The sequence below is a fragment of the Leguminivora glycinivorella genome, chromosome 22, assembly GCF_023078275.1.
Source record: "Leguminivora glycinivorella isolate SPB_JAAS2020 chromosome 22, LegGlyc_1.1, whole genome shotgun sequence".
In the NCBI taxonomy this organism is placed as follows: Eukaryota; Metazoa; Arthropoda; class Insecta; order Lepidoptera; family Tortricidae; genus Leguminivora; species Leguminivora glycinivorella.
The window spans coordinates 6,186,016-6,212,666 of record NC_062992.1 but is presented as its reverse complement, the minus strand read 5'-3'; the positions used below and the strand labels follow the sequence as shown (position 1 = coordinate 6,212,666).

Sequence of the window (26,651 nt, the reverse complement as noted above, 5' to 3'; positions counted from 1 at the left end):
CTCTTTCGCTTTTTCTTACCTCAAATTTCACATAAGTTTACATATAAACCAAATATATATCATCTATACTAGGAAAAACACAATACAACAAAAGATTTAGGAATATCGAGATACGAAAGGATGACATTCGGTGACACAAAGTGAAGATCAATTTCTCATCTTATCTAAGCGAATAAAAGAAAATAACTTACGGATTTAAATTTCAACAATAAGCACTGCACTGCACAACACTAGTTTCTGTCTTTATTAATAGTAAATAGTCACAATTATAGAGAAAACAACAAAACTGGAATTGACTAAATCCAAATATTGAAATTATTGACACCCTTTGAACCATAAACAAATTATTTTACTCTTAAATGTTTTACTTTCATTTTCGTTTCACTTACATTTTTTTACATTTTTCTAAATTATAAAACAGCAAATTTCTGTCTTCAGAAAATATGTTATGTCTGCAAATGATTAAATTTGGGTGTAGGAAGGGAAGCTCTTAATTATTTAACTGTAGTCAAATTTTACTTGATTATTAGTAGTGTTGTCTATGCTTCAAATTTTATTTTTTCTGGCAATACAAAAAGTAATGTCAACACATGAAACGTCATTTCATTTTGACGTCCAAATCGTCCAATACGATACGAGAGACAAGTTCCTTTCCTTGAGTTCATCGGTCGGTTTCATTTGCGTAAACACACTTATCTTTAAAATTCAAGATTGTGCACTACCAAATAGTCGAGATAAAACAGCACCGTATGGCGTTTACAGATAATCAGTGAACCGCGTAGTGGTATACGTGAACGTTACAGTGATTTTAGTGCGTAGCTCGAACGATGACGGAACAAGCTAAGTTCGAGGGGAACTCTGACCCTAGTTTATCGAATGCAGCCGTGACGCCTGGTGGAGATGTGCCCGCCTTCAGAAATCCGATCCCATCTACCTCATTTGCTAATAGTGCTTTAGGACCCCCAGTTTTACCACCCAGGCCTGACTTGGCTGTACAACCTTCTTACTCTATGACTCCTGGGTATTCTTACGGGGGGATGAATTCTTATGGAATGGGTGGTATGGGGATGGGAGGTATGGGATACAGTAATTATGGGTATGGGGGTTATGGAGGAGGCTATGGGATGGGGGGTATGGGAGGTATGGGTGGTATGTCACCTTATGGAGGATTCAATAGATATGGACCAATGTATGGCGATATTGAGAACAGGTTGGTTGTGTATTGTTTTTGTTAGATGTGTCATACAAATGTTATGTTTTTATAAACCTATTTTCAAATCATAATACGCATACATACGCTCAACATAGTTAAGTTAGTGTTAATTTCTCATGTAAGTGAATTGTAAATATTCTTATGAGAAAATAAACTTCTTTAAACCGATTTTACAAAACTTAAAATTAGATATTTTAGATAGATAGAAAGAAAGTTTCATATGAATATTTTGTTGTAAATTATATAATTTAGTGTAGATAAAGAATGATAACATGATGTAATGAAATAAGATATCTGAATCAAGGGTTTACTGGTGAAACCCGATAAGTTGAGCAAACTGGTTTTTGAAATTCGAAACTATGTGCAATTTCCACAACTTATTTCAAGGACAAATTATCTCAATTTATTGGGTTTCACCAGTAAACCCTTGATATTGACATAATTATTATAATAAATAAATAAATATTGGGGACACCTTACACAGACCAACCTAGCCCCAAACTAAGCAAAGCTTGTACTGTGGGTGCTAAGCGACGATATACATGTTTAAATAGATAAATACATACTTATATACATAGAAAACATCCATGACTCAGGAACAAATATCTGTGCTCATCACACATATAAATAGAACTCGGGACCGCGGCTTAGCAGGCAGGGTCACTACCGACTGAGCCAGACTGGTCATCAAAATTATCCTTCGGCAAATCAATTTTTAGGTACAGTCAACCAATCTGAATGCTAGGCCTAGAGATGGGTAGTGAGTAAATACTCAAGAGTAAATATCGAGTAAATACTCAGTATTTACTCAAAATACCCGTATTTACTCGTTTTTACTCAAATTGGTGGGTATAAACTATTTAGCGTGCTGAAATGAAAATACAAATTAGAAATATTGGTGTATTTTGTTATCGGCTACTAAGTTAAATAATCAAATTTATATGAACTTTATTTTAAAGACGTGCTCTCCATACATGTAACTGTTTTTCACAAAAATAAAATTCATAAATTACCAGTGTATTATACATCATCTGATAGGTCTTTAAAAATTAATTGAATGTTTCTAAAAAAGGTTTTTAATAATATGAACAGTTTTGGAATAAAACGATAATTAAGGCCGAAATAATGTTTATACCTTTATAACTTTTGAATTCGTTGTTGGAAAAATATCCAGAAACCGTCAAATTATTGCCCATATAATACAAAACACAAAACTAGTACTTTAAAACGTCATCAGCTGAGCCATTTTTGAGTTTTCTTTAGAAAATCCTTAATAAAAGGTCGTAAGTGCCACATTAACAATCACTTCCGAACGTCATGCCGTTATCTAGAACATCAATTTAATTTAAGTCTCATACTTTTACTGTAAATACCTGCTTTTTTAAAACAGAAATGCTAACTAAACATTATCACTATTTTTTTCTCACAATGATTACCTCTTTTTCGACAAACTAAGACTCCCATAAGCTTCTAAGAATATAAATATCATTTAAACATGTCCACACAGTTAAAATAAACACGGCTAAGTACTAAAATCTCATTTTATAAATTATTTTTAGGTAACAGTTTCTACTCATCCAAATGAGTAAATACGAGTATTTACTCGGTGCTTTGAGTAAATTACGGGTAAATACTCAGTATTTACTCACCCCTACCCATCTCTAGCTAGGCCACTGTAGAACCCTTCCACAGTAAAAGTCAAACTGACTTTTATAGCAAATAAATCACGGTGTCAATGCAACAGGGTTCTAGAGTGGCGTAGGATTCTAATTGGTTGACTGTACCTGTACCTAAATTTCAAAATTTACTTGCATACTTCAAAGTGGTAACACAAACCTAATAAATTACAACAACAAAGAGATTTACATATTAATTAAGGAGCCATTTATACCACACTAGCTTTTGCCCGCGGTTTCGCTCGCGTTAGAAAGAGACAAAAAGTCGCCTATGTCACTCTCCATCCCTTCAACTATTTCCACTTAAAAAATCAATTCATCACTCCGCTTTGCCGTGAAAGACAGACAAACAAACAGACACACACACTTTCCCATTTATAATATTAGTATATATAAGTATGGATAAAAGTATGGTTGCATTAAAATATAGGACAAAAATTAGTGGTTATAAACCAATTTGTATCGTTTCCAGATTCATCCAAATGGCAGAAGAAAGCTCGCGGCCTGCCTTTGATTCAATACAAAGTCTAGTCAATGCCGTCGGCAGTGTCGCCATGATGCTCGAAAACACATTCTTTGCTCTCACTAGCTCGTTTAGAGCTATATTAGGTAAGTTGATGATTTATTCTTTTTAAAAGATGGAAAAATAGTTATGAAAACAACTGAAACACAATATTCCTGCTGTTTAAATATCAAATCATCAGTAAATTTTAAAACATCTTATAAGGGAACATACCTAAACTACGTGACACGTTTACGAGGGGGAGGGGGTCGTCAAAATACTACGCTTGGTCACAGGGATGGGGGGTTCTATTTTGAGTAATTTTTTGTCACTTAACAGTGGAATATTGGCCCAGCCGTGGCAGTGGGACGCATATATAAACTGGCGATGATGATGAAGGTGATAGGATGAAATGAAAATCATTGTGTAAGGGTTTAAGGGTAAAGAAAAAAGATGACAAACACGCGTTATTAAAATCAAATATTAAATTTGATATAGGCGCACGCATGTTTATACTTTCTGCAAAAATTAAACTTCAGTTATAAATACTACGTGAAGACTACTGGGCGGGGGGGGGGGGGGGGGGGGGGGGGGTACATATACTAATTATTTATTTACTACGCTTGGTCACCCGGGGGGGCATAAAACGGCACAAATATGGTTGTAGTTTGGGTATATTCCCTAAGCAGAAGATGATGTTTGTGTTCAATGTCAATTATTAAGAACAGGTTTTGGGCTCTCTCAACTTCTTACATCACTGTTATGGTTTAACACATATGTTAGTCACATATTTCGTATGTATGTTGCATTTTGTTTATAATACGATTTTAATTTATAAGATTTTTTTTTTTCAATTTGATTGATGCAAGTTACTACAAAATACTCTAATGTTCAAATAATGTTAAACATAAACATACCTTTCAAAGATGATAATAAATGAATAAGGCCCCATTTAGACGGTACGAGAACTCGCATACGAGTTTTATTACATTGCGGTATTTGATGGTTGTGCAAGATTGTACATGTAATTGCAGCCCGCAATGTAACTAAAATCGCATGCGAGCTCGCACGCCGTCTAAATCAGGTCTGACTCACAAAGAATTCAGAATACTTAGAATACTAAATTGTCTGATGCATTTAATTTACAATTTTAATTAGTGAGGTTAAAAACCCACTCATTATAATGCTTCAAGCGGTTTTAGAAGTACACAACAATTAGTTTTTTTATTTATAGTTTACTAGCTTTTGCCCGCGGCTTCTCTCGAAAGAGACAAAAAGTAGCCTATGTCACTTTCCATCCCTTCAACTATCTCCACCTAAAAATTCACGTCGATTCATCGCTCCGTTTTGCCGTGAAATACGGACAAACAAACAGACACACACTTTCGCATTTATAATATTAGTATGGATTGTTCCTTTGGATAGGGCCCCATCTGTATTAAGTTGTGCATATGAATATATGTCACAGAACTGGATTTAGATAGAAGAAATCATTATTATTAATAGCCTAAATGGTATCCCACTGCTGGGCAAAGGCCTCCCCCATGGATCTCCATCCGTCACGGTCTCGAGCAATCTCCGAAAAAAGAAAAAATAATAAAATTAAAAAAATATACGCGATTGAATCCGTTTCCATAGTTTTATTTCATGAGTAACTGTCGCGGTAACCGAAGACAATATTAAAAGATACAAGTTCATCTATTTGTATAGAGGCCGAAGCGTATCAGACTTTGTACTGAAGTTGCTTCTTGCCTGTGATTTTAAATATGTCTCAGGCCCATGAGTGTTCATAATTTTTGTGTTGTTGCAATTAAATAACACGTAACGATTTTTAATGTTTTTGTTGTATTGATGTCGCAGTAAGATAGATAAAGCCGTTATATAGTTATAACCCTAGGAATATAATTATACGTCGTAACATAGTTAAACGAAAGCGATTAATTGCTATCTTACTAGGAATATAACTATAATACTAAACTAGTTTAGTCATATAGTTATATGACTGGATTCAGTTTAGTGAAATGATTGTAGACAGGAGTGCAGCGGTGCGGCGGAGGTATAGTTATAACCCTAGGGATATAAGGGAGCGATTCAGAACCATCTTACTAGGAATATAATTATAATACGGTATTTAAAATTGCAAACGGGACTTAATCGCGTATTACTATGTATTAAGTCCCGTTTGCAATTTTATATATGTGTAAAAATCGTGAAAGTTTAAATCAGTGTTTTATAATACGTATAGCGGGACGATTTGGAATAACAACACCGTCACTGACGTTAGAACAAAGTTTATTTTGTATCGAACATAGTACACAAGGTTTGGTTACTAAACAAACGAATCCAAGCTATATTAGTTAAAACGTAACAGTTAGGGCATGCTCCCGGTATTTCCCGGTTCTTGATTTCCCGGGAAATCCCGGTAATTTTATGGTGGCGAAAAAACCGGGACAAAAATTTAGGAACCGGTGCTCCTGGTTCTTTTCAAAATATCCGATTTATTCATTTTTTGAATTGTATCTGCATTTGGATTTGTGCGATGGCAGTTTTAATTTAATCTGACAAGATAAACATGATATTTATCGCAAATAGTGTAATTTGCAACATTGCTTGAAACCATGGTACTATTGTATTTCCTTATATACTCGTAACGTAAACAAACCACAGTGAAGAATTGTTTAGGGCAAGAATTTGTTAATTATTTTCAATTCAATGTGCATACTGCATATTCTCTCAAAACACACAGACGGACGGACAGAGTCGCGACATAACGGTGTTTTTGAATTTTTTTGGTATACTTAGAACTATAAAAATAGTTCGAAAATAGCACGTAAACGCAACCGTGACATGAACGACAACAGCTGATGCCGAACGACTGCCTTGTGGTAGCGGATAAGCCCCCGCCCCCGTCTCCACTGCACCCCCGCACTACACTGCTACAATTATACTACTGAACTTAATCCAGTTATATAACTATATTACTTAACTAGAGACGTATTATAATTATATCCCAAGTTTAATCCAGTGATATAATTATATCACTAAACTAGTAACGTATTATAATTATATTCCTAGTAAGATGGTAAGGAATCGATTTCGTTTAGCTATGTTACGGCATATATATATATCCCTAGGGTTATAACTATACCTCCGCCGCACCGCCGCACTCCTGCCTACAATCATTTCACTAAACTGAATCCAGTCATATGACTATATGACTAAACTAGTTTAGTATTATAGTTATATTCCTAGTAAGATAGCAATTAATCGCTTTCGTTTAACTATGTTACGACGTATAATTATATTCCTAGGGTTATAACTATATAACGGCTTTATCTATCTTACTGCGACATTGACATCAACTTACAAAAATTGACGCCCGAAAGCTGCAAGCTGCAATTAAAACGGACAACTCAGTGGATTTGACTGAGTTCATTTGACACGCTAAGTAGCATATACGTTTGCTTGATCTATGGTATATATAACATCTGTGATATATTATGTACTAGCTTTTACCCGCGGCTTCGCCCGCGTAATAAAAGTATTCATTAAGATTTTCATTTGGATCCGTAGGGACCGTAGGTTTCTCTGTAGGTATATTTATCTGCGATTATTTCGATTGCACGTAATACTTTTGCTTGCAATGATTGTAGAAATATTACACATCGACCACAGCGTAGGTATATATACGGTATTACTATATACGCTGGGGAAACCTTTATAAACATCCCACATAGCCCGTATTTCGACACTATGATCGGTGGGTAAAAAGTACTTTTTTCTATTATCCCTTACATTTTTTTACATTTTGCTTATACTTATCGCAAACGTAATCTTCAAGCAAGCAAACAACGATCGTCTTAGAGCACATTGATTGTAAGAGACCGCCGACCGATTATCCGTATCCCTCTAACGATACCCATATTATCCGTATCCGTATCGCTATCGCTAACGCTAACGCTATCGCTATCCCTATCGCTATCCCTATCGCTATCGCTATCCCTACCCCTACCCCTACCCCTATCCCTATCCCTATCCCTACCCCTATCCCTATCCCTTATCAAGATGTTTAATGATATAATACTTTAAGTTCTCGCGCTTTGTACACATATTTAAAGTCACATACAGGTCGAACGCGATTAATTAACATTATTTTTACCTTTTTTCCCAACGTTTCGGCCAGGTTGCACTGGCCGTGGTCGCGGAAGACTGACGTCCCAGCAAAATGTCACCAGAGATGTAAACAACACAAAACTACCCGATATTAATTTATATAAATGTTCGGGGTAAACAAATAAATATAATCTACCCGCTTTTAGTTAATGTTTATTTCCCACCATGTTTATTTTAAAGGTAAAAATAATGTTAATTAATCGCGTTCGACTTGTATGTGACTTTAAATATATGTTTAATGATTTCTTATCAAGTGCTAAAATATAAAGTTTCATGGTTTTATCTTTTAAAATTAAGAAATCCCATACAAACTTTCAACCTCTTTTTCAACCCCTTCATCCCTTTTTTTCGAAATAAAAAGTAGCCTAAGTATGTTCTGTCTCAGGGTCTAAAGATTGTCTGTTCCAAATTTCATCAAAATCGGCTGCGTGGTTTAAGCGGGAAAGCGTAACAGACAGACAGACAGAGTTACTTTCGCATTTATAATATTAGTATGGATAGTATGGAAGTATGGATAGTATGGATTAGTATGGATAACTACGATATTAATCAATATACCTTTTGGGGACTACTTCGAAAGCCTACATGCATATGCATCTTAGGTATGTTTTGTAAAGCACTGTTATTAAACTGTTTTATGTTGGCATTTATTTGTGTAGGGTTCAGGGGTCAGTCAAGTTGCAAGTGTTGCAACCACAGACCAATACAACAAGACGGCCCTTACAGGGCGACTCGCGGTCACCAAGCATACGACAAATCAGGTTTATAAAAGTTTGAACGCGTGCGACAACGATCAGTAGCGCCCAAGTATACGACCCACTAACAGTGTTCGTGTCCGCTCGGGAAAAAATCTTAAATAATCAAATTTGGTTGCAAACAATGGTCTCTTGCAGCATAAAGTGGTGTGGCAAGTCTTCTAACACTTCTACATTTAAAAAAGATGGAATAACATTCCACAGTTAAGTCAAATTAATTATTTTGTTGAATATTGTTTATTATCCGCGGAGTTCATTTATACTGGTCAATATGGTTGTACTGAGCGGCGCCGAGGCGCGTCCATCCCTTTTTGCCTAGTTAACAATGCGATATGCTATCCCTTTCACGTAAACGACTAGGGATGGGGCCATGTTAGTTTATGTCTGTTGCGGGAACTTCGTACTGCCGTTCGTACCATGTGCTTTATATGAAATATAAAAGAAAGCAGATTTGTAATTGTGAATAATTATCTAGAATCTGTAGAGTCGAGGGCACTACAGTGTTATTTAGTTGATTGATTAGTTTAGAATATTTAGTTGGTAATTTAACTTAGTAAACGTAAGTAAAAATGCAGTTTAGTTATTAGTTACTAGAATGATTTTTATTGAGGTGCTATCACAATCATCATCCTCCTTGCGTTATCCCGGCATCGGCATTCGCCACGGCTCATGGGAGCCTGGGGTGCGCTTTGGAAACTAATCCCAAGATTTGGCGTAGGCACTAGTTTTATGAAAGCGACTGCCACCTGACCTTCCAACCCGAAGGGTAACTAGGCATTATTATAATTTAATTATAATATTATAATTTGTTGCAAAACAAATTCACCACAGTACTGGTACCGGTACCATTGTCTATAATAGACATGTCCCATTCCCATCCCTACTGCTAATCGTAAAGGCGCGCCATTATTTGAAACGACCAATGGCAGCACCGTGCGCGCCCGCCTCACCCCGCAAGGATTGGTGATTTGCGTCTCGAACAATATCGCTTGCATTAGGCTTCTAGTGGGGTGTTCTGTCTGTGGTTGCAACTAATTGGGAAAGTGTGTGTGTCTGTTTGTTTGTCCGTCTTTCACGGCAAAACGGAGCGACGAATTGTCGTGATTTTTTAAGTGGAGATAGTTGAAGGGATGGAAAGTGACATAGGCAACTTTTTGTCTCTGTCTAACGCGAGCGAAGCCGCGGGCAAAAGCTAGTATTTCATATAAATGTTTTCTTACACACAGTCACAGAGTCGCACACCTAACAATAGATTCTTAATAATGAGAAAAAGGACAGCTATTGTTTATGTCAGGGGTTCGCAACATTTTACCAGCAATTCAAAAAATAAAAGCAAACAGCTAAATACTTAATTTTATTTATAGGTGTAGCAGAAAACTTTGGTCGCCTCAGATCGCTGTTCGCCCAGTTTTGGTCGACTTTCGCCGTGGTGCGATCTCTGAACTGGCTCGTACGGAAACTCATGGTCATGCTTGGGATCAGGACTGAGAACGAGTTCAAGGTCAGTAGCATAAATATAAATAAGCTGAATAAAATATATTGTTTTACGCAACTATGGGAACAAATCAAATTATTTTTAACAAATATTTTGATTTGTGTTTTTTAAGTAGTCACACTACTATTATATAAATTAAACATCGAAATAAGATGTCATATATTAAAGAAAAAAAGCACCTACTGCTTGCCCTTAGAGTTGGTCAAAGACCCCTAGTCTTACAAAGATGACATATAGAAGAGAAATTTCGACGGCTTCCGCTGTGGCGAGGTGGCCTAGGGGTTGATGGCGTTAGCCCGGATTGCTAAAGACGCCGGTTCGAATCCGGCCTTCGCCACTGGTGGTGCTCGTCATTGTTTCTTTAATATATTACATCTTATATTGTTCTAGTTAAAAAAGCTTGTCTTACTCGTAGATTCTCAATAATAGAAAAAATAAAAATAAAAATGCTTATTTGGGCATCTCAGGTAGCAGCTAAACTAAGTATGAGCTTGACACCACCTCATACATGTTTAAAGATAAACAAATCGTTTTCCCGATGGTAATACGGTCGGGGAAATTGATTCTTTAACAGTTAAAGGTTTTACATAATGCAGGATTTGAAAAAAAAAGATCTGAGGGCGTGTCTTGTAGGCTTGTGCCGTTTCGTTCGTTGATCGGAGCGCTCCGATCTCGTTCAATCGCTCCCACGAACTAGTTCGCTCTTTTAGGTCTTTTGCTCATATAGTTCAGCCAGACCAGCGACCACTGAGGTCGGAAAGATCAGAACGAATGGGACCGAATAGTGTCAAAATGATACGAATAGTCCACAGACAGTAACATTCCGGGCCGAAAGGTTGTAAGTAACCGAAGTTCAATATGAAAACTGACGTTTTTTGTTGCTCTGCTAAGTAGCTCTCGCTCTCGGTCGGCGCAGTCACACACTCTTTCTCGATCCAAACCGCTCGCGCTCGCCGATCCTATACTGAACTAAATGAGCAAAGACCGATTCTCAGAGCACGGAAAGATTCAGTTCATTTCGATCATTGATGGGATTTTATTCCTAACAGTTCATAGTTCGTGAACGACACAAGCCTAGTGTCTTGTATGACATTCGCAATTATTTTGCGATGGCCGGAAACGATAATTCATGAAGATCATGTTGATATTTAAAACACAATAATAACTATATGTAATGTTGACGTTATGAATATATGATTACGAGTACTCCAACTAGATATCATATTTCGTAGGTATCCATACTAATTTAATAATATCTGGGCGACCGAGCTTCGCTCGGTTCTATTTTAATATATCACGTCTTTAGATAAAAAAAACTCTTATAAATACAAAAAAAAAAAGACAAAAAACAAAAACTTAATTTCTGGCCGGGATTCGAAACCCTGACACCTACGATCTATCTGCGTACATTAGACCGACCTCGTACGACTGAGCTAAGCGGAATCGATGCGCGCGCGGCGAAATCAACGACCATATTTTACGTTTACTAACGCGAAAGAAAAACTCATGAAAACTCGAAAATTCGCGTTTTCCGGGATCTAAGGCTACGCTAGATCGATTTTTCACCCCCGAAAACCCCCACATAACAAATTTCAGCGAAATCGTTAGAGCGGTTTCCGAGATCGTCGGTATAAATAAATAAATAAATATACAAGAATTGCTCGTTTAAAAGTATAAAATTATAAATGGGAAAGTGTGTGTGTCTGTTTGTCCGTCTTTCACGGCAAAACGGAGCGACGAATTGACGTGAATTTTTAAGTGGAGATAGTTGAAGGGATGGAGAGTGACATAGGCTACTTTTTGTCTCTTTCTAACGCGAGCGAAGCCGCGGGCAAAAGCTAGTTTAAAATAAAATTTTCGAAAAGACACCTTGATTGGGTTTGAAGTCCGATATCTTGTTTTCTTTATCAGCACGATAATAGGTACTTATTAATAATAAGCCAGTTTCTGTCGCCATTATATTATCACAGTTTGTTTTGTTCTTTGGTCCATATCACTTTATCAGTTCCTAGAGTGCCACTGTGCCACTTATTTATTATCTTGTGTCTCCGTGGATATGATGAGATTTCTGACGCACTATCTATCTGTTTTTTAACGTAAAATAGTAATGGACCAAAATTATAGTCTGAAATTCTATTTTCAGTACAGATGGTGTTTTTTTACGCACTAGTGCGAGAAGTGGTTCATTATATGGCAGGTCGAAACTTCGGAGGTCCATCTGTACTGAAAAACGTCGTTCGATACACGTGCGAAAAGGGAATTCGTAACTCGTGTCGATTTAAAACACTCCCTTCGGTCGTGTTTTAATTTATCGCCACTCGTTTCGAACTTCCTCTTTTTCGCACTTGTATCGAAATGTACTATTCTAAGTTTTTAAGATATTTCATATCAGATAAATATGCATACGTTTTTATACGGCATTCAAAGGACAGTAGACCTGAGTACAAATAGGTATATGACCTTCAAATCCTTTCTTTTTTATTTTTATATTTTATTGCAATTTATGAGTTGTGTTACTCCTAATAAATGTTTTTTTTTTTTTTTTTATATCAAGGGCGAACAGACACCTCATGTCCTGGGTGAGCTCGCTCCATCGTAGGCCACGTCTTCACTTCGGCTAGGCTGTGGCCAACTGGCCATGGGCTTACTAGCCCATTTATAATAAACTAGCTTTTGCCCGCGGTTTCGCTCGCGTTAGAAAGAGACAAAAAGTAGCCTATGTCACTCTCCATCCCTTCAACTATCTCCGCTTAAAAAATCACGTCAATTCGTCACTCCGTTTTGCCGTGAAAAACGGACAAACAAACAGACACACACACTTTCCCATTTATAATATTAGTATCGTCGTTAAATTCGAAAATTGCGGAATGCTCCATGCGCTCCAAACTTCATGAAACATGGCTAACTCAGCTTTCAGAAAAAAAACTAAATCTAAATCGGTTCATTCGTTCGGGAGCTACGATGCCACAGACAGACACACACACAGACAGACAGACAGACAAACAGACAGACAGACACGTCAAACTTATAACACCCCGTCGTTTTTGCGTCGGGGGTTAAAAAACGATGAAATATCTACCCTTTTTTTGTTATTTCTCAGCAGTTTTTAAAACAGACAGATGAACTGAAGATTTGTACAAATGTCAATAGTTGTGAATATTTTGCATGCTATCTATGGCTAATTAAGGAGTACCCTCACTTTGAACAATACCTGTAATCTAACCCTTATTATGGCAAAATAAATAAATTTATTGATTGATTGATTGACATCATATATTATTACAGGCATGGGCAGAAGCTGTGGCTGCCTCGCAAACCGGTACGGGCACACCTGAACAACGGGCCAAGGGGGCCAGTTGGCCAATTCTTCTGTTCTTCGGAGTGGTTGCCGCTGCCCCTTACATCGTACTGAGGATGATGAGTGGACTCACCACCAGCGTGAATGAGAGATGTAAGCTATAACCAAAGACATATCGTCACTACTTTTAAAAAAACTTGTATCTTCGTCTGTCAATGAAAAGAAAATTGTAGTAAGTATGTATGGAATGCATATAAACTTACTGCGTTTTAACTTTGCGGAACAGCGAGAGATTTTTTAAAAGTAGTGACGATATGTAACTCCGTATAGACAGCTACAGTCTAAGAAAAAAACGTACCTCAGAACAAGGAAAAGGTGGCCTAGATGGCGTTACACCTTTGGGGGACGCTCGGCTAGATGGCGCTAATATTAATATTTGACATTTTAACACTTATCAAGCTAAGAATATGGGCCAAATCGTCAAAACTGAGGTTTAAAAGTTTTTAGCCTGTGTCAAGAGATGGCAGTCTATGCCCTGTGATTACATATTTTACTTTGACAGTAACTTTCTATAATACTTGATCCTCTTTGCTTTAACTTACCCTGTCTTGAATTTTAAGTACTAGATACAAATGTGTAGAAGTTTAGTTAAACGTCACACTTTGTCGGTTATCATAAGGACGATATTTGCTTGATTTTTTTACGAATATCTAACGTTTTTACGGTAAGTAACATAGTGGGACGTTTTGCTGGAAAATGACATAAATGAAACTGACTACCGATATTTTATCAGCTTATATAAGGTGCATTGGGGTAATTTAGAATCACAGAAATGTTGGGGTAATTTTGAAAGGGGAATATTGATATGATAGAAATAATGGTGAATTTGATGTAACTTTCGAAATTAGACGACTTTTGAAACTACCCCAAATCGTTTACGTCGACAAACGAATCGATGAGAGACATAAATAAGATTTTAAATTAATCTGACTGGTGGTCTTGGTCGCTTATGCTTTATTATTTAGTCTGGCATGTAGGTATTTCTGTTTAAACAAAAAAATTGAAAAAAAAAAATGGCTGGCTGGCTTGAAGACCGCGAGACTCGAAGAATTTGTTATTATTACCAGGGGCGGCTCACTCCGCGATTCTATCGCCGCGCTACTAGTACATGCTGGCGGCCGCGAGTTCGCGGCCTAATCAGGGGTCGCGCGCGTTCTCACGGAACGCACGTTCGCACTTTCTATCGTTAGTTTACGTCGCGAGTTTTTTTTTGATCCGCGTGTGGAATGGCTAATAATATTCAGTTAAATAGACATCACGAATAAAATAAATACCATAGGCCATTCTTATACATATCTATTATTGATTAAGTCACTCGGAAAAGTTCAATAAGGTTTGTGATGTTGAAATTTAAACAAAAATATATAAATACTGTATATATGTATACCTTCAAAATACCCATATAATAGTATAACATTTTATCTCAGTATTAATTCGTTTTAATCCATAGGCAACCTTATCGTCAGTCGCTCGCTGCGCACGTGCGGCTCGTTTCTTAGTAAGAATTATGTAGGCATTTAAAAAGGCGGCATTTCGTAAACATCAAAGAAGTGGGCCTTCTGTACTTGTACTATTATATATTCTGTGTTATTACTAGCTCATTAGTCATTTCTATGTTTTCTAACCTCATAATTTGTCCGCAGTAAACGACCCAACATCCTGGCAGACCCCCCTCCGCTCCGTAGCCCAGTATGAGTTTCAAGCCACCTCCCCCCAGGAGCTCAGCTTCCACAGCGGCCAGCTCATCCTCCTCGCACCACAATATCTCCAGGGGCAGCTCTGGAACAGCGGCTGGCTCATGGGCAGTACGGACAGACAGACTGCTGGGCTCGTACCGGTGAATTATATTAAGGTTATCAAACCGGAGGATGGTGAGATGGATAAAAATTTGAAACAGGAGTTGTGATGACACTGAAGTAGAAAATATTGAGTTCGATTATAAGGACTATGGCAGAATAGAAATTGCGTATAGTTTTAATAAATAATAACATTATGAAATTTTAATTCCCGTCGGGGCTTATGGAAGGGCATAATATTTCTAATTCTACTTTAAATTATAATTTTAACAGAGACATGTAATTAGGTAAAAACTGGTCATTTCCTTGCAAAGATGTTCGTCAATCGTGTATTAATTGGTAAATTTATTGCCACTATACTGCTATATTCTTTAATAGTCTGCTTGAGAAACAATTGCATCGAAATACCAGTCTTTATTTGTTTACGTGTCTCTAAAATGTAGTTACCAAAAAGTTATGGAAGTAATACTTATACATACGTAGTATATAAATCAAACCGTGCTTGGCAAGCTCTCTTTAGCGACACAACTTTATACGAAATAAATCATTTATTTATTTCGTATAAATTGTGCTTTCTTTTTTTTTATTCAAAAGACATTCCAAATTATGCCGAAGTAAATTACATGAAAGTAGGTAAAATGCGGCCATATTTGCTGATCGTAAGGCTGATTTAGACGGTATGAGATCTAGCATGCCAGCTTATTTTGGCATGTATAATTATGAGCCCTATTAATTCTGACCTGAATGTAGATAACGTAAATGAACTGTTGTTTTTTTTTGAGATTGTTATTATTCGGCGTTTATTATGTTTTCTTTTTATTAATATGCATTTTTTCTAAGACTGCATTGAATCAAGTGCAATTACAGGTGGCTTATTTTAAGTTTTGATCGTAATTGTCTAAAAATCTTTAATTTATATGGTTAAAAATATAAATTGTCTGTAGAATTTAAATGTAGAAAAAAAATAACGCGATTCACGAAGTTGTTTCGTGTTTTTTTATTGAATAAATGAACTGAAATGGTATTATTTGAGGAAGCAAAAAAAAGCGATGGTCACCTTTTTTTCTTTGGAGATAAATGCATTCCGTATACCACCCGGATGCGAGTGGTGATGGTGACTCGAGGGGTTATGTGGGACTGCCGTCTACGCATGAGGGCCACGGTATACCCACTAAACCTCTTACGACGTGCGTCGCCTGAGTGTGGATTGCCGCTTACGTGAACAGTTTTCTTATTATCTACATCCACAAGCGGTGGTCACCTGTCCTAATCCTAACCTTTCAGACACTTTCAGTATAGCTCATCACAATAGAATCGTGACTCGCGTTACTTTTTCGTGGAATTTAATTGTAAATCTATGTTCAATTTTACACAATATGGGATGGACTGATTTGTTAAGGTTAAGCAATAAACGTTTTCTTATTGTACTTCTACTTTTATTTGTATGTACCCTTTTAGACTGACCTACCTATGCATTGGCAAAACTAAAGGCGTTATAGCGATAATACCGTCGACGACCGGTCTGGCTCAGTCGGTAGTGACCCTGCCTGCTGAGCCGCGGTCCTGGGTTCGAATCCCGGTAAGGGCATTTATTTGTGTGATGAGCACAGATATTTGTTCCTGAGTCATGGATGTTTTCTATGTATATAAGTATGTATTTATCTATTTAAGTATGTATATCGTCGCTTAGCACCCATAGTACAAGCTTTGCTTAGTTTGGGGCTAAGTTGATCTGTGTAAGGTGTCCCCAATATTAAAAAAAAAATATTAAAAAATAGGGTAAATTGCCAGTAATTGGTCAACATCCAATAACTGGATACTTTTCATATTGTAACTACATACTGTATACTTGTATTGTATAGGTACATGATAGGTACTGAAAGAGTTCTCCTTAGTTTTTATCCATAATAATATTATAAAACGGATAAGTGTGTGTGTCTGTTTGTTTGTCAGTCTTTCACAGCAAAACGGAGACGAATTGACGTGATTTGTTAAGTGGAGATAGTTGAAGGTATGGAGAAGAGAGGTACATTTTTGGCAATTTACTCCCCATTCTTATTATAAAATCTCGGCATCCGAAATGTCTGTAGTCTATTGGTATCCCTTTTAGATATCCGTGTATAAGGTTTTAATTATTTTTCCACGCCGTATCAAAGTAAAAAGTTTCCTCAAAAAATTAAAGTATATTCCAATTCATTGAGTTCTGATGATTTATTTAAAGACTAGTCGGTCACTTTTCCCGAAACTCCAATCGAATAATGAACCTTAACTTTGACTCATCTATAGTTGAAATTGTAATGACGTGTATGTGGTCTCTGGATGTAGTATGCCTGCCCGGCTATTATGCTTCCAATTTTATCAGTTATCCACGTGGATAAGACATCTGTCTCACACTAACATACTTGCCAGAACGTGGCGGATGCTTTATCCACGTAGATAGTGATAAAATTGGAAACATAATAGCCGGGCTAGAAAAGGGTTAAATGAAATAGAAGTGTGAAATGAAACGTGTCAGATATGGATTTTGTTTTATTGTAAAGTCATAATCTAGTTTACAAGTAGGGTTCAGGGAACTCGAAGGTCACTTCGCGTCCCGTCAGCTTCTTGTACACAGACTGGAAGGTGTCGACCTGCGAACAAACAAAACAAATTGGTTACAACATTGCATATAGTTAGTTCACTTCAAACTAAGAATTCGCATATTTGCCGGAAGCTGCTGAGCACCCTTAGGGTCTCCCCAAACCTATTTATTTCTTTAAACTTTATTGCACAGTAAAAATATATAGTTACAAAAGGACTTAATGCTACATGGCATTATCTACCTATCGACGCGGAATTAGCTTTTGCTCTCCAAAAATCGCTTGATACTCGTAGTATGAACATGCGTAGCATAGTAGCGTACGGATGCGTTCATCGACGACGACGCATAATCATCTTCAAAAGCTAAGGAGCGATTTTTGGACAGTCCGCATCGATAGGTTTGGTCCCCTAATGGTTAGGACCCTAATGGTCGATTTTTTACGAAGCCCATTTTGTGACGCCTAAAACAAATAAAACACATCTGCAGACAGTTTATATAACGACTATTTTCAGCCGTCTAAGGACCAGTTGCATCAACCACATTTGACAGACACATCATCGTCACGCAGCAAATGTCTATGGAACTTCCCATACAATAAAATTTAACGAACGCTTTAACGGTGACAGACGGTTTGATGCAACCGGCCCTAAATCTCGCAGTGTGCAAGTGGAATTCACGAGCTCTGGTGGCCGATTTTTTGAGTCTCACTGTCACTAAAATACCGGTTGAAAACGGTGACTTGCCTAATAATAGGCATATTCAGTGACAATTTTCTGAATTCGAACGCGTGAGACTCAAAAATCGGCCCGCTGAAGTTGAAATCACGCAATCAAGCAATGCACGTTTCGGTGTAATTTTACTCGAAGAACATACACCCCATTACCCCAAATTTTACCCCCCGCTCGCACCTGGACGTGGAGCGTAGAGAACGATCAGCGGGAGTTCGGACTGAGTCGGAACGAGGCCAAGGCTCAAGATAGAAAGGCATAGAAGGATCTTGTGGAAGCTCTATGCACCTATGGGGTGTCCTAGGGACCGTCCACACTCAAGACACGCATGTCCGCCTTGGCGCTGACGTCCGTTCCGCGTCGACGGATATGCGTCGTCCGCGTGGACGGTCCCTTAGGACAACCAACAACCCCAAATTTGCTTCATGGCATGGCACGGAGGCGGGCGGGTCATCAAGAATCGCGTTATAGACTGACATACCACTTGAAGATCTACATTGTGGGTATCAATTACCTTGTGTTCAATAGTAGTCTGCTGGTTCTTGTCTAGGTGGACCTTGATGAGCTGCGAGCCATCCAGCTTGATGCGGATGCGCTTGCCGACGATCTCAGCGGGGAACACCAGGTCCTCGAGGATGGCGTCGTAGACTGACGTTAGGGTCCTGAAAAAGAGGTCATGTTTTTAAACTCGGGGATAATGATAATGAATTAAGGCACAATCCAATATTATTTTATGAATAGGGGGCATTTTCAGAATTTGGGATACCCCAAAATTAGCATAAGTTGTTAACAAAAATTAATTCACTGTCAGTTTTGTGATGATAATTAAGCATGCAATTTCAATAAAAATATTGTTTTTGTGTTAATTACATAAACTTTAAACAATAATCTACATTCAGAATGTGAAAAAAGTTAAATTTTTAGACAGATTTTATGCTTAATTTGCTAATTGGGGGTACCCAAATTTTGAAAATGCTCATAGACCACATACAGTGAATAGCCATGTTGACTGCTGTTTGCGTATTGGTAGTTTTCCGCGCGAGGATATTGCCTATGATACTGGCTAAAGAGGTCCACACAGAAATAATAGTCTGTCAAGAAAATAGCCACACAACTTCGAGCCAAATATTTATATTATTCCTAAATTTAAAATAAATAATATAATAGTGCAGTGATATACATGCATCAGCTCTAAGAGCTGCTAGTGTATCAAATAAAATAATAAATAATATGAAACTAACCAAAGTTTTAGATAGAAGCCAAACTTTCATTTTGGAGTTCTAACCTGTCAAAAATAGTTTGCCGAGTGGCCGTGTCTTTCGATTTAGGGATCCACAAATTTCCAATAAATTTTGAGGACCAGATTTACATTCATTGCAGTTTTCAGAGGTGTTCCCATGGACTGTAATGGTGAGCCATCATAACGCTGTCCCTGTCACACCATGATACAACATTTAGTGTGGGAACACTATTATTTTACCACCACTGGTGTAAACAATAATAGGAAGCTTACTATAAGCACGGTATAAAACCAGTAATAATTTTTCCAACAAATTTTGCGCCGCGCGGTTTGTCCTTGTGTAGCTCTGCGCGAGCGAGGTGCAGAGAGTACATGCGGAACCGGATGATGCCGGTCGCGTCAGTACGCGCCGCGCTGCATGGCGCTGCCAAGGTAGCGCGCGGCGCGTGCGAGAGAGCCAAATACCAATCGCGGGAGATTAACCACCGAGTCGTTCTTATACTGTGCTAAAAGCTTTTGCTGACTTTGAACCAAGTCTTTAGGGTTAATTTACCTTGATCGTGGCCTCTTCTGTTTGTTCGCAACACGCGTCTTGTGGCTAGGCTTGGGCAGGATCTTGCGGTCACCAATGAACACGACGTGCTTGCCGCTGAACTTCTTTTCGAGCTCTCGTACCAGACGGATCTGGATCTTCTGGAAGGCCTTCAGTTTGGGCATGGGCACGTAGATGATGATTGACTGGAAATTAAAATTTAGCACTCCAATCAAATACTGGAATGTAAGGAGACATTTGTGAAGGATGTTTACAAATTGTTACAGATTGTTGAGCCTAAAACCTCCACCGACAACTGGATACAGGCTTTATTAGTTACTACAACTGCCTGCCTGCTTTACAAATAATAACAATAAAAAGGTGAAATTAAAGCATGCTAACTATGATAGCATTTAATAGACTGATGACCAAATTTATCAATTTTGCTAACTAGAAAGAAAACAGTGGGTGGCCAGTTATCATATGTAGATCCATTGCTCTTGAGACAATTGTTGGCTTCACAGGATGTTTAATTCAAGCTATTAAAATGTATACAGTAGCAGTGAAATAGGACTAGTTTTCCTGTAAACTTTAATTTTATTATTATATCCTTTATTTATTTCTTTTCTTAGATTAGGTTTTTTACAATATGAGTATAAAAGTAAAATAAAATAAAACACTTACAAAACAATATAAAACATATAAACACATTATAAAAAACCTAACCTAGGGTGCCGCCAGCAGCGGGGCAGGGCCCAAGCTGCCGGTGGTTAGGGCTGCAGAGAGAGGAACCGTCGGACTATCCGCGCTGTGTCCAAAATCACCGCCTTCTGCATCTGGCCCTTGATCCAACCACCGAGCGAGAGTCTCTTAAGATGTTGGTCGAGACTCTTAGAGAGAGATATAGAAGAATTCATTTAGAATTCATTTATTTAACGTCACAACATGGTACACACAAAAAGAAGAAGGCATGCAAACAAAACATACAATGGACGCTAAATAGGACCCTCACTCAGCATGGTGCCACGGCAACCCGCAGCGCTGGTTTTCTGTGAGGACCTAGGTTTAGTGGCGGCACGTACGCCAACGACACATAAAAACAATTAAGAAAAAAAAACAAGAGAATAATTAAAATAAACATACAAAATCAAATTATAAAAAATAAGAAACACAACAGCCGTTACAAAAAAAAAAAAAAAAAAAAACAGAAGAATTTATAAAATATTTTGACGGTAGGACAACAATACCAAGTGTGTTAGTGAACCGCAGTTCAAAATTTAAATTTTTGCCACAGAAAACAAAGTAGGTAGGTACTCGTATAGTGAAAATGTATAAGTGAGTGAGAATGTATAAATGTGTAAGTGAAAGACATGCTACGTGAAAGTTTCCGTTTGAATTTGTAAAAAGTGCGCACGACAGTTTGACTTGAAACCAGTTAACGACTTCAGCGAACGGATTGGTGGAGGCAAGTCATTCCAGATCTTCATACCAGCGTACTGGAAACAACCACGAAAGGCCGCTGAGTGATGACGAGGACAGACAAGTTGCAGGTACCTAGACGTCCTAACCTCTGAGGATCTGGAGTTGTGCGCCCATGTCAGCTTATCGTAAAGGTACGAAGGTATCTGATGGTGAACAATGCCGAACATAAGCGACGCTAAATGGATCTTTTGCCGCGTGGACATTTTTAGAATGGAGTTCTTATTTAAATATGGCGTTACATGCGCTCGTGGAGGGATATCAAAACAATAACGCGCACAGGCGTTTTGCACTCTTTGTATTAATCTCTGAGTACGCGACAGAAGGCGTGGCCCATATACTGTATCGCAGTAATCAAACTGTGAAAGAACAAGTGCATCGCATAACCTCACCCTAAGCTCAATACTAAGGAAGTATCTTATTCTATATTCTTCGCTATGAGACCGTTCGCTGAAACGACTATCGGGACAATGATCGTTGAATCAACATCCCACATGGTGGTTATCTCGTGAGCCAAGTCTAGGTACTTACTGGACTTGTCCTTCTCGGCTTTCACGAGATTCTCATCATGGGGGATGGTGATGTCAACGAGCACGGCCCGGCGTTGCGGTCGATCTATTATCACAATGTCAGGCTTATTGGCTACAATAGTCCTGTCAGTGATAATAGATCGATCCCAATAGAGCGTGGCACGGCCATTTTCAAGAACTGGCGCAGGTAAGTACTTGTAGTACGGTACTTCGCGGTCCACAAGGCCGTATTGAAGAGCAAGCTGCTGGTGAATGATCCGGGCTACGAGATTATGCCTGTGCAAGTACTCACCGTTAGCAAGATGAGAACAACCGGAAATGATATGCCTGAGTGATTCTCCGGGACGGCGGCATGCCCGACAAATGTCGACCGTGCCGTCCTTCAGGATATATTTCCGGTAGTTGTTCGTCATCATAACTTCGTCCGCAATTGCACAGGCAAAACCCTCAGTTTCTCCGAAGAGGTCCCCGAATCGTAACCAGTTCACCGATGCGAGCAGGTCTACATCGGGTCCCGTGAGGGCCTTGTAGAACCGCCCGTGTAGCTGCTTGCTCTCCCATACCGCCTTGCGGTCCGCAGTACTTAGTACCACAGGTTTGCGCCAGTTCTCTTTCGCCAAGGAGAGCGGCGTGAGGTTTCCGTCCACTGCCACCACATCACGATGCATCCCACACTCGTTGTTAAGGAAGTAATTCCTGAGATTGTACACCTCACGGTTGTGGAGATTTTTGGCGTTTAGGAAGCCTCGACCTCCGCACTTCCGTGGGATGTACAATCTCATAACAGATGAGCGCGGGTGTAACATACGGTGTGTGGTAAGCAGTGAGCGGACCCTCCGATCCAGGGCGTCCAGCTCGGTCTGTGTCCACCTTAGTATGCCAAAGGAGTATGTGAGTAGACGCATTACCCAGGCGTTAAAGGCGCGCACTTTGTTGCCTCCTGACAAAAGACTGTTAAGGACTTTTGTCAGCCGACTGAAAAAGCGCTCCTTCACCGACCGTCTAATGTCAACATCCTCAATACCCAACGACTGTGACATACCAAGGTACTTATAGGTTTCTGATTCAGAGATAGATCTGAACGACATCGTCTCAGAAAGTTGTAAATTTTCTGAATTTACAACCTCCCCCCGCTGTACATGCATAACCGCACACTTATCGACACCAAACTCCATTCTGATGGCGGTACTGAAAACTTCTGTGGTTTTCAGTAGCACCATCAGGTCTTGGGTGTTCGGTGCAAATAGTTTGAGATCGTCCATGTACAGAAGGTGAGAGATGACTTCACCCTCTCTCCGAAGCCGGCAACCTAGCCCAGAATCCTTCAGCAGGGTGCTGAGGGGATTCAGAGCTAGGCAGAACCATAAAGGACTCAGACTATCACCCTGGAATATACCTCGCTCAATCCTTATGAAGTCCTGCGGACCAGGGGGGGCATCCCTACCTCCTGGTTGACGAAGGACTGTGGTCCACTGCCTCATACATGCGGCCAGGAAGGATATTAGAGCTGTATCAAGTTTATACAGCTCCAATATCCGCCTCAGCCATGAGTGAGGCACCGAATCATAGGCCTTCTTGTAGTCAATCCAAGCGGCCGAGATGGCCCCCTGTTCCGCCGAACTTGTTGGCAAATGGTCATGTCTATGAGGAGGAGCTCTTTAGTACCACGGGACCCAACCCTACATCCATTTTGAGCGGTGGCCAAAATGTTGTTTGCGACAATATGCGCGTTAATTTTTGCTCTCAAAATGGATGTAAGGAGCTTGTAGAGTGTAGGCAAGCACGTAATGGGTCTGTAGTTTTTTGCTTCCGTGGTACTACCGGACTTATAGAGCAGGAAGGTAACACCAGTTGTTAGGGAAGGTGGGAGAGAACCAAGCTCAAGGGCTTGTTGGAATTGCGTTGCCAACCGCGAGTGCGAGCATTGAAACCACTTTAGCCAGAAGTTGTGCAAACCGTCCGGTCCAGGACTTTTCCAGTTCTGGGCCGTACGGATGGCACAACTTACGTCTTCGGGGCTGATGGTGATGGCCCCCATAGGCTCAATGTTCTCACATGCACGTTCGACAACGGTCATCCACTCGCCCTCCGTGTGCTCAACGGGCACCGACCAGATGCTACGCCAGAAATCAGACATGGCAGTGGCATCCGGCAGCCGCACGTCAGACACGCGGGGGTCGGCTTCCTCCCACCTTCGGTATACCTTCCTTTGGTCGCTTTGGAAAAGACGATTCTGCTGGAATCGGTCCACTCGCTTTCTGTAGCGGCGAATACGGCTTGCCCATGCATAGACTTTCTGCTATTATTATTATTATTTATTATTATTTGCTAATGCACAGGCAGCTTAAAGCTGATACGTGCACGTCAATGTCCTGATGCACTTGTGTTTTGTCCATTCAATAAATATTTGTCGAGTCTGTTTTTAAAAGAGTTCACTGTAGGTGCACTGATTACGGTTTCGGGCAAACTGTTCCACACTCTCACTACGCGGTTAGATAAGAAGTGACGTCTAGGGTTGCTACTACTCTGTGTCCGTGTCAACTTCAGGGAATGTCCTCTCAATCTGTCACACACACTCCGAGTGAAAATGTCACTTAATGAAGGTACATTATAGTGTCCTGTGAGTATTTTGTACGTTTCTATTAAGTCGCCGCGTTGTCTTCGTTGCTCCAAGGTTGTAATACCCAATTCTTTTAACCTGTCTTCATAAGGTTGGTTGCGAAGAGATGGTACCAGTTTTGTTGCCCTTCTTTGGATTTTTTCAATCAGACTAATATATTTTCGAAAATATGGATTCCAAATTTGGAACGCATATTCCAGCAATGGTCTTACGTACGTCTTGTAGATTCTAATAAAGAGCTTCTTGTCCATATAGCGAAAGGCTTTTTTAATCATGTATAACCAGGGGCGGCTCACTCGGCGATTCTATCGCCGCGCTACAAGTACATCCTGGCGGCCGCGAGTTCGCGGCCTACTCAGGGGTGGCGCGCGTTCTCACGGAATGCACGTTCGCACTTTCTATTGTTACTTTACGTCGCGAGTTTTTTTAAGGTTCATATGCGATGTCCGCGTGTCGAAAGGCTAATAATACTTAGTTAAATAGACATCATGAATAAAATAAATACCATAGGACATTCTTACACAGATCTACTACTAATTAAGTCCCACGAAAAAGTTCAATAAAGCTTGTAATGTTGGAACTTGAACAAAAAAATATAAATACAGTATATAAACCTAGAAAGTACCCAAGACTTGAATATAATAGTATAACATTTTATGTGAGTATTAATTCGTTTTAATCCATAGGTAACCCTATCGCCGGACGCCGCGCACGTGCGGCTTGTTTCTTTGTAAGAATTTTGTAGGTATTTAAAAAGGCGGCATTTCGTAAACATCAAAGCAGTGGGCCTTCTGTACTTGTACTATTATATATTCTGTGGTATAACATAGAGTTGGCCTTTTTGGTAAGCTGTAATATGTGTTCTTCCCATTTTAAGTTATTAGTTATAATGACACCAAGATCTCGCTGAGAAGTAACTCTCTCCAAACTTTTAGAGTCAATACAATACGTATGCTCAGGGTTGTTTTTACCTATGTGGAGTACAGTGCACTTTTCCGCATTGAGAGTTATTAGCCAATCTTTAGTCCATTCTACAATACGGTCTAAGTCCTGCTGTATGATGTTGTGGCTGATAAGCGAGTTTCCCATGATCTTTGTATCATCAGCAAACAAAAACAAATCTGACTCTACAACTTGTCTGAGATCTGTCAAGAAAATCCGAAACAGCATTGGTCCAAGCACTGAACCTTGCGGAACCCCACTGTGGACGTCATGCGGGTCCGAGAGGTGCTCTCCAACTCGTACCCGAAACTTCCTGCCCGTCAAAAAGTCTTTTATCCAGTTTTTAAGACCCCTTACTCCTTAGAGCGCTCATCAATTTCACGAAACGGCCATCGATAGATGGCGTTGGCGCTCGGTACGCGAGCACCGGCAACTCAACGCGCGTTTCAACGCAGACACGAATAATCTTGATAGTTTTGAATTAAATTGCTAATAACATAATTTTCAATTTTATATGGGGACTCTTTATTTAATTTCATATTCATGGTATGGTAGTAGTAAATAAGGTATATGAATGTAGTAAAAGTATAGTATTAGTCTACATGTACATATATAAATTCAGGTTTCCTAATTGATTGATTCAACAACCAACACCGCTGAGCCGAAACTACGAAAGCTAGAAAGTCGAAATTTGTATAGATTGCATTAACAAAATTTCGAAGAGATAAGAATCGATTATGAAAATTTACACCCCTAGTAGAGGGAAAAAGGGGGTGAAAGTTTGTAGCGGGATCAATTTGTTTTTTTTTTTATTAGGAAAATTTTAGTTAGGAACTTGAAATTAGAGAATAGTTTAATAGTGATTTCTGTTTTTTAGGGTTCCGTAGTCAACTAGGAACTCTTATAGTTTCGCCATGTCTGTCTGTCCATCCGTCCGTCCGTCCGTCCGTCCGTCCGTCCGTCCGTCCGCGGATAATCTCAGTAACCGTAAGCACTAGAAAGCTGAAATTTAGTAACAATATGTATATCAA

General features: G+C 39.1%; 2 protein-coding genes and 1 non-coding gene across 3 annotated transcripts; 2 read left to right on the top strand and 1 right to left on the bottom strand.

The window, feature by feature from the left end:
- Window positions 1–622: 622 nt before the first annotated feature.
- Window positions 623–16,393, top strand: LOC125237936 (peroxisomal membrane protein PEX13). The gene is made up of 5 exons (XM_048145179.1): window positions 623–1,210; window positions 3,362–3,498; window positions 9,684–9,820; window positions 13,100–13,265; window positions 14,816–16,393. Exons 1-5 carry the CDS (start codon window positions 828–830, stop codon window positions 15,076–15,078), a joined length of 1,086 nt encoding a protein of 361 aa, XP_048001136.1. The 5' UTR covers window positions 623–827; the 3' UTR covers window positions 15,079–16,393.
- Trnas-gga lies at window positions 10,079–10,151 on the top strand. The gene has a single exon. It is a non-coding gene; the product is annotated as a tRNA-Ser (tRNA).
- A 1,091-nt stretch (window positions 16,394–17,484) lies between the features above and the next one.
- On the bottom strand, window positions 17,485–24,096 carry LOC125238088 (40S ribosomal protein S7). Its single transcript, XM_048145377.1, has 4 exons — window positions 24,067–24,096; window positions 20,071–20,288; window positions 18,792–18,939; window positions 17,485–17,598 (listed from the first exon to the last, which is right to left on the bottom strand). The coding sequence occupies exons 1-4, from the start codon at window positions 24,094–24,096 to the stop codon at window positions 17,521–17,523; spliced, it is 474 nt and encodes a 157-aa protein (XP_048001334.1). The 3' UTR covers window positions 17,485–17,520.
- Between the last annotated feature and the right edge of the window lie 2,555 nt (window positions 24,097–26,651).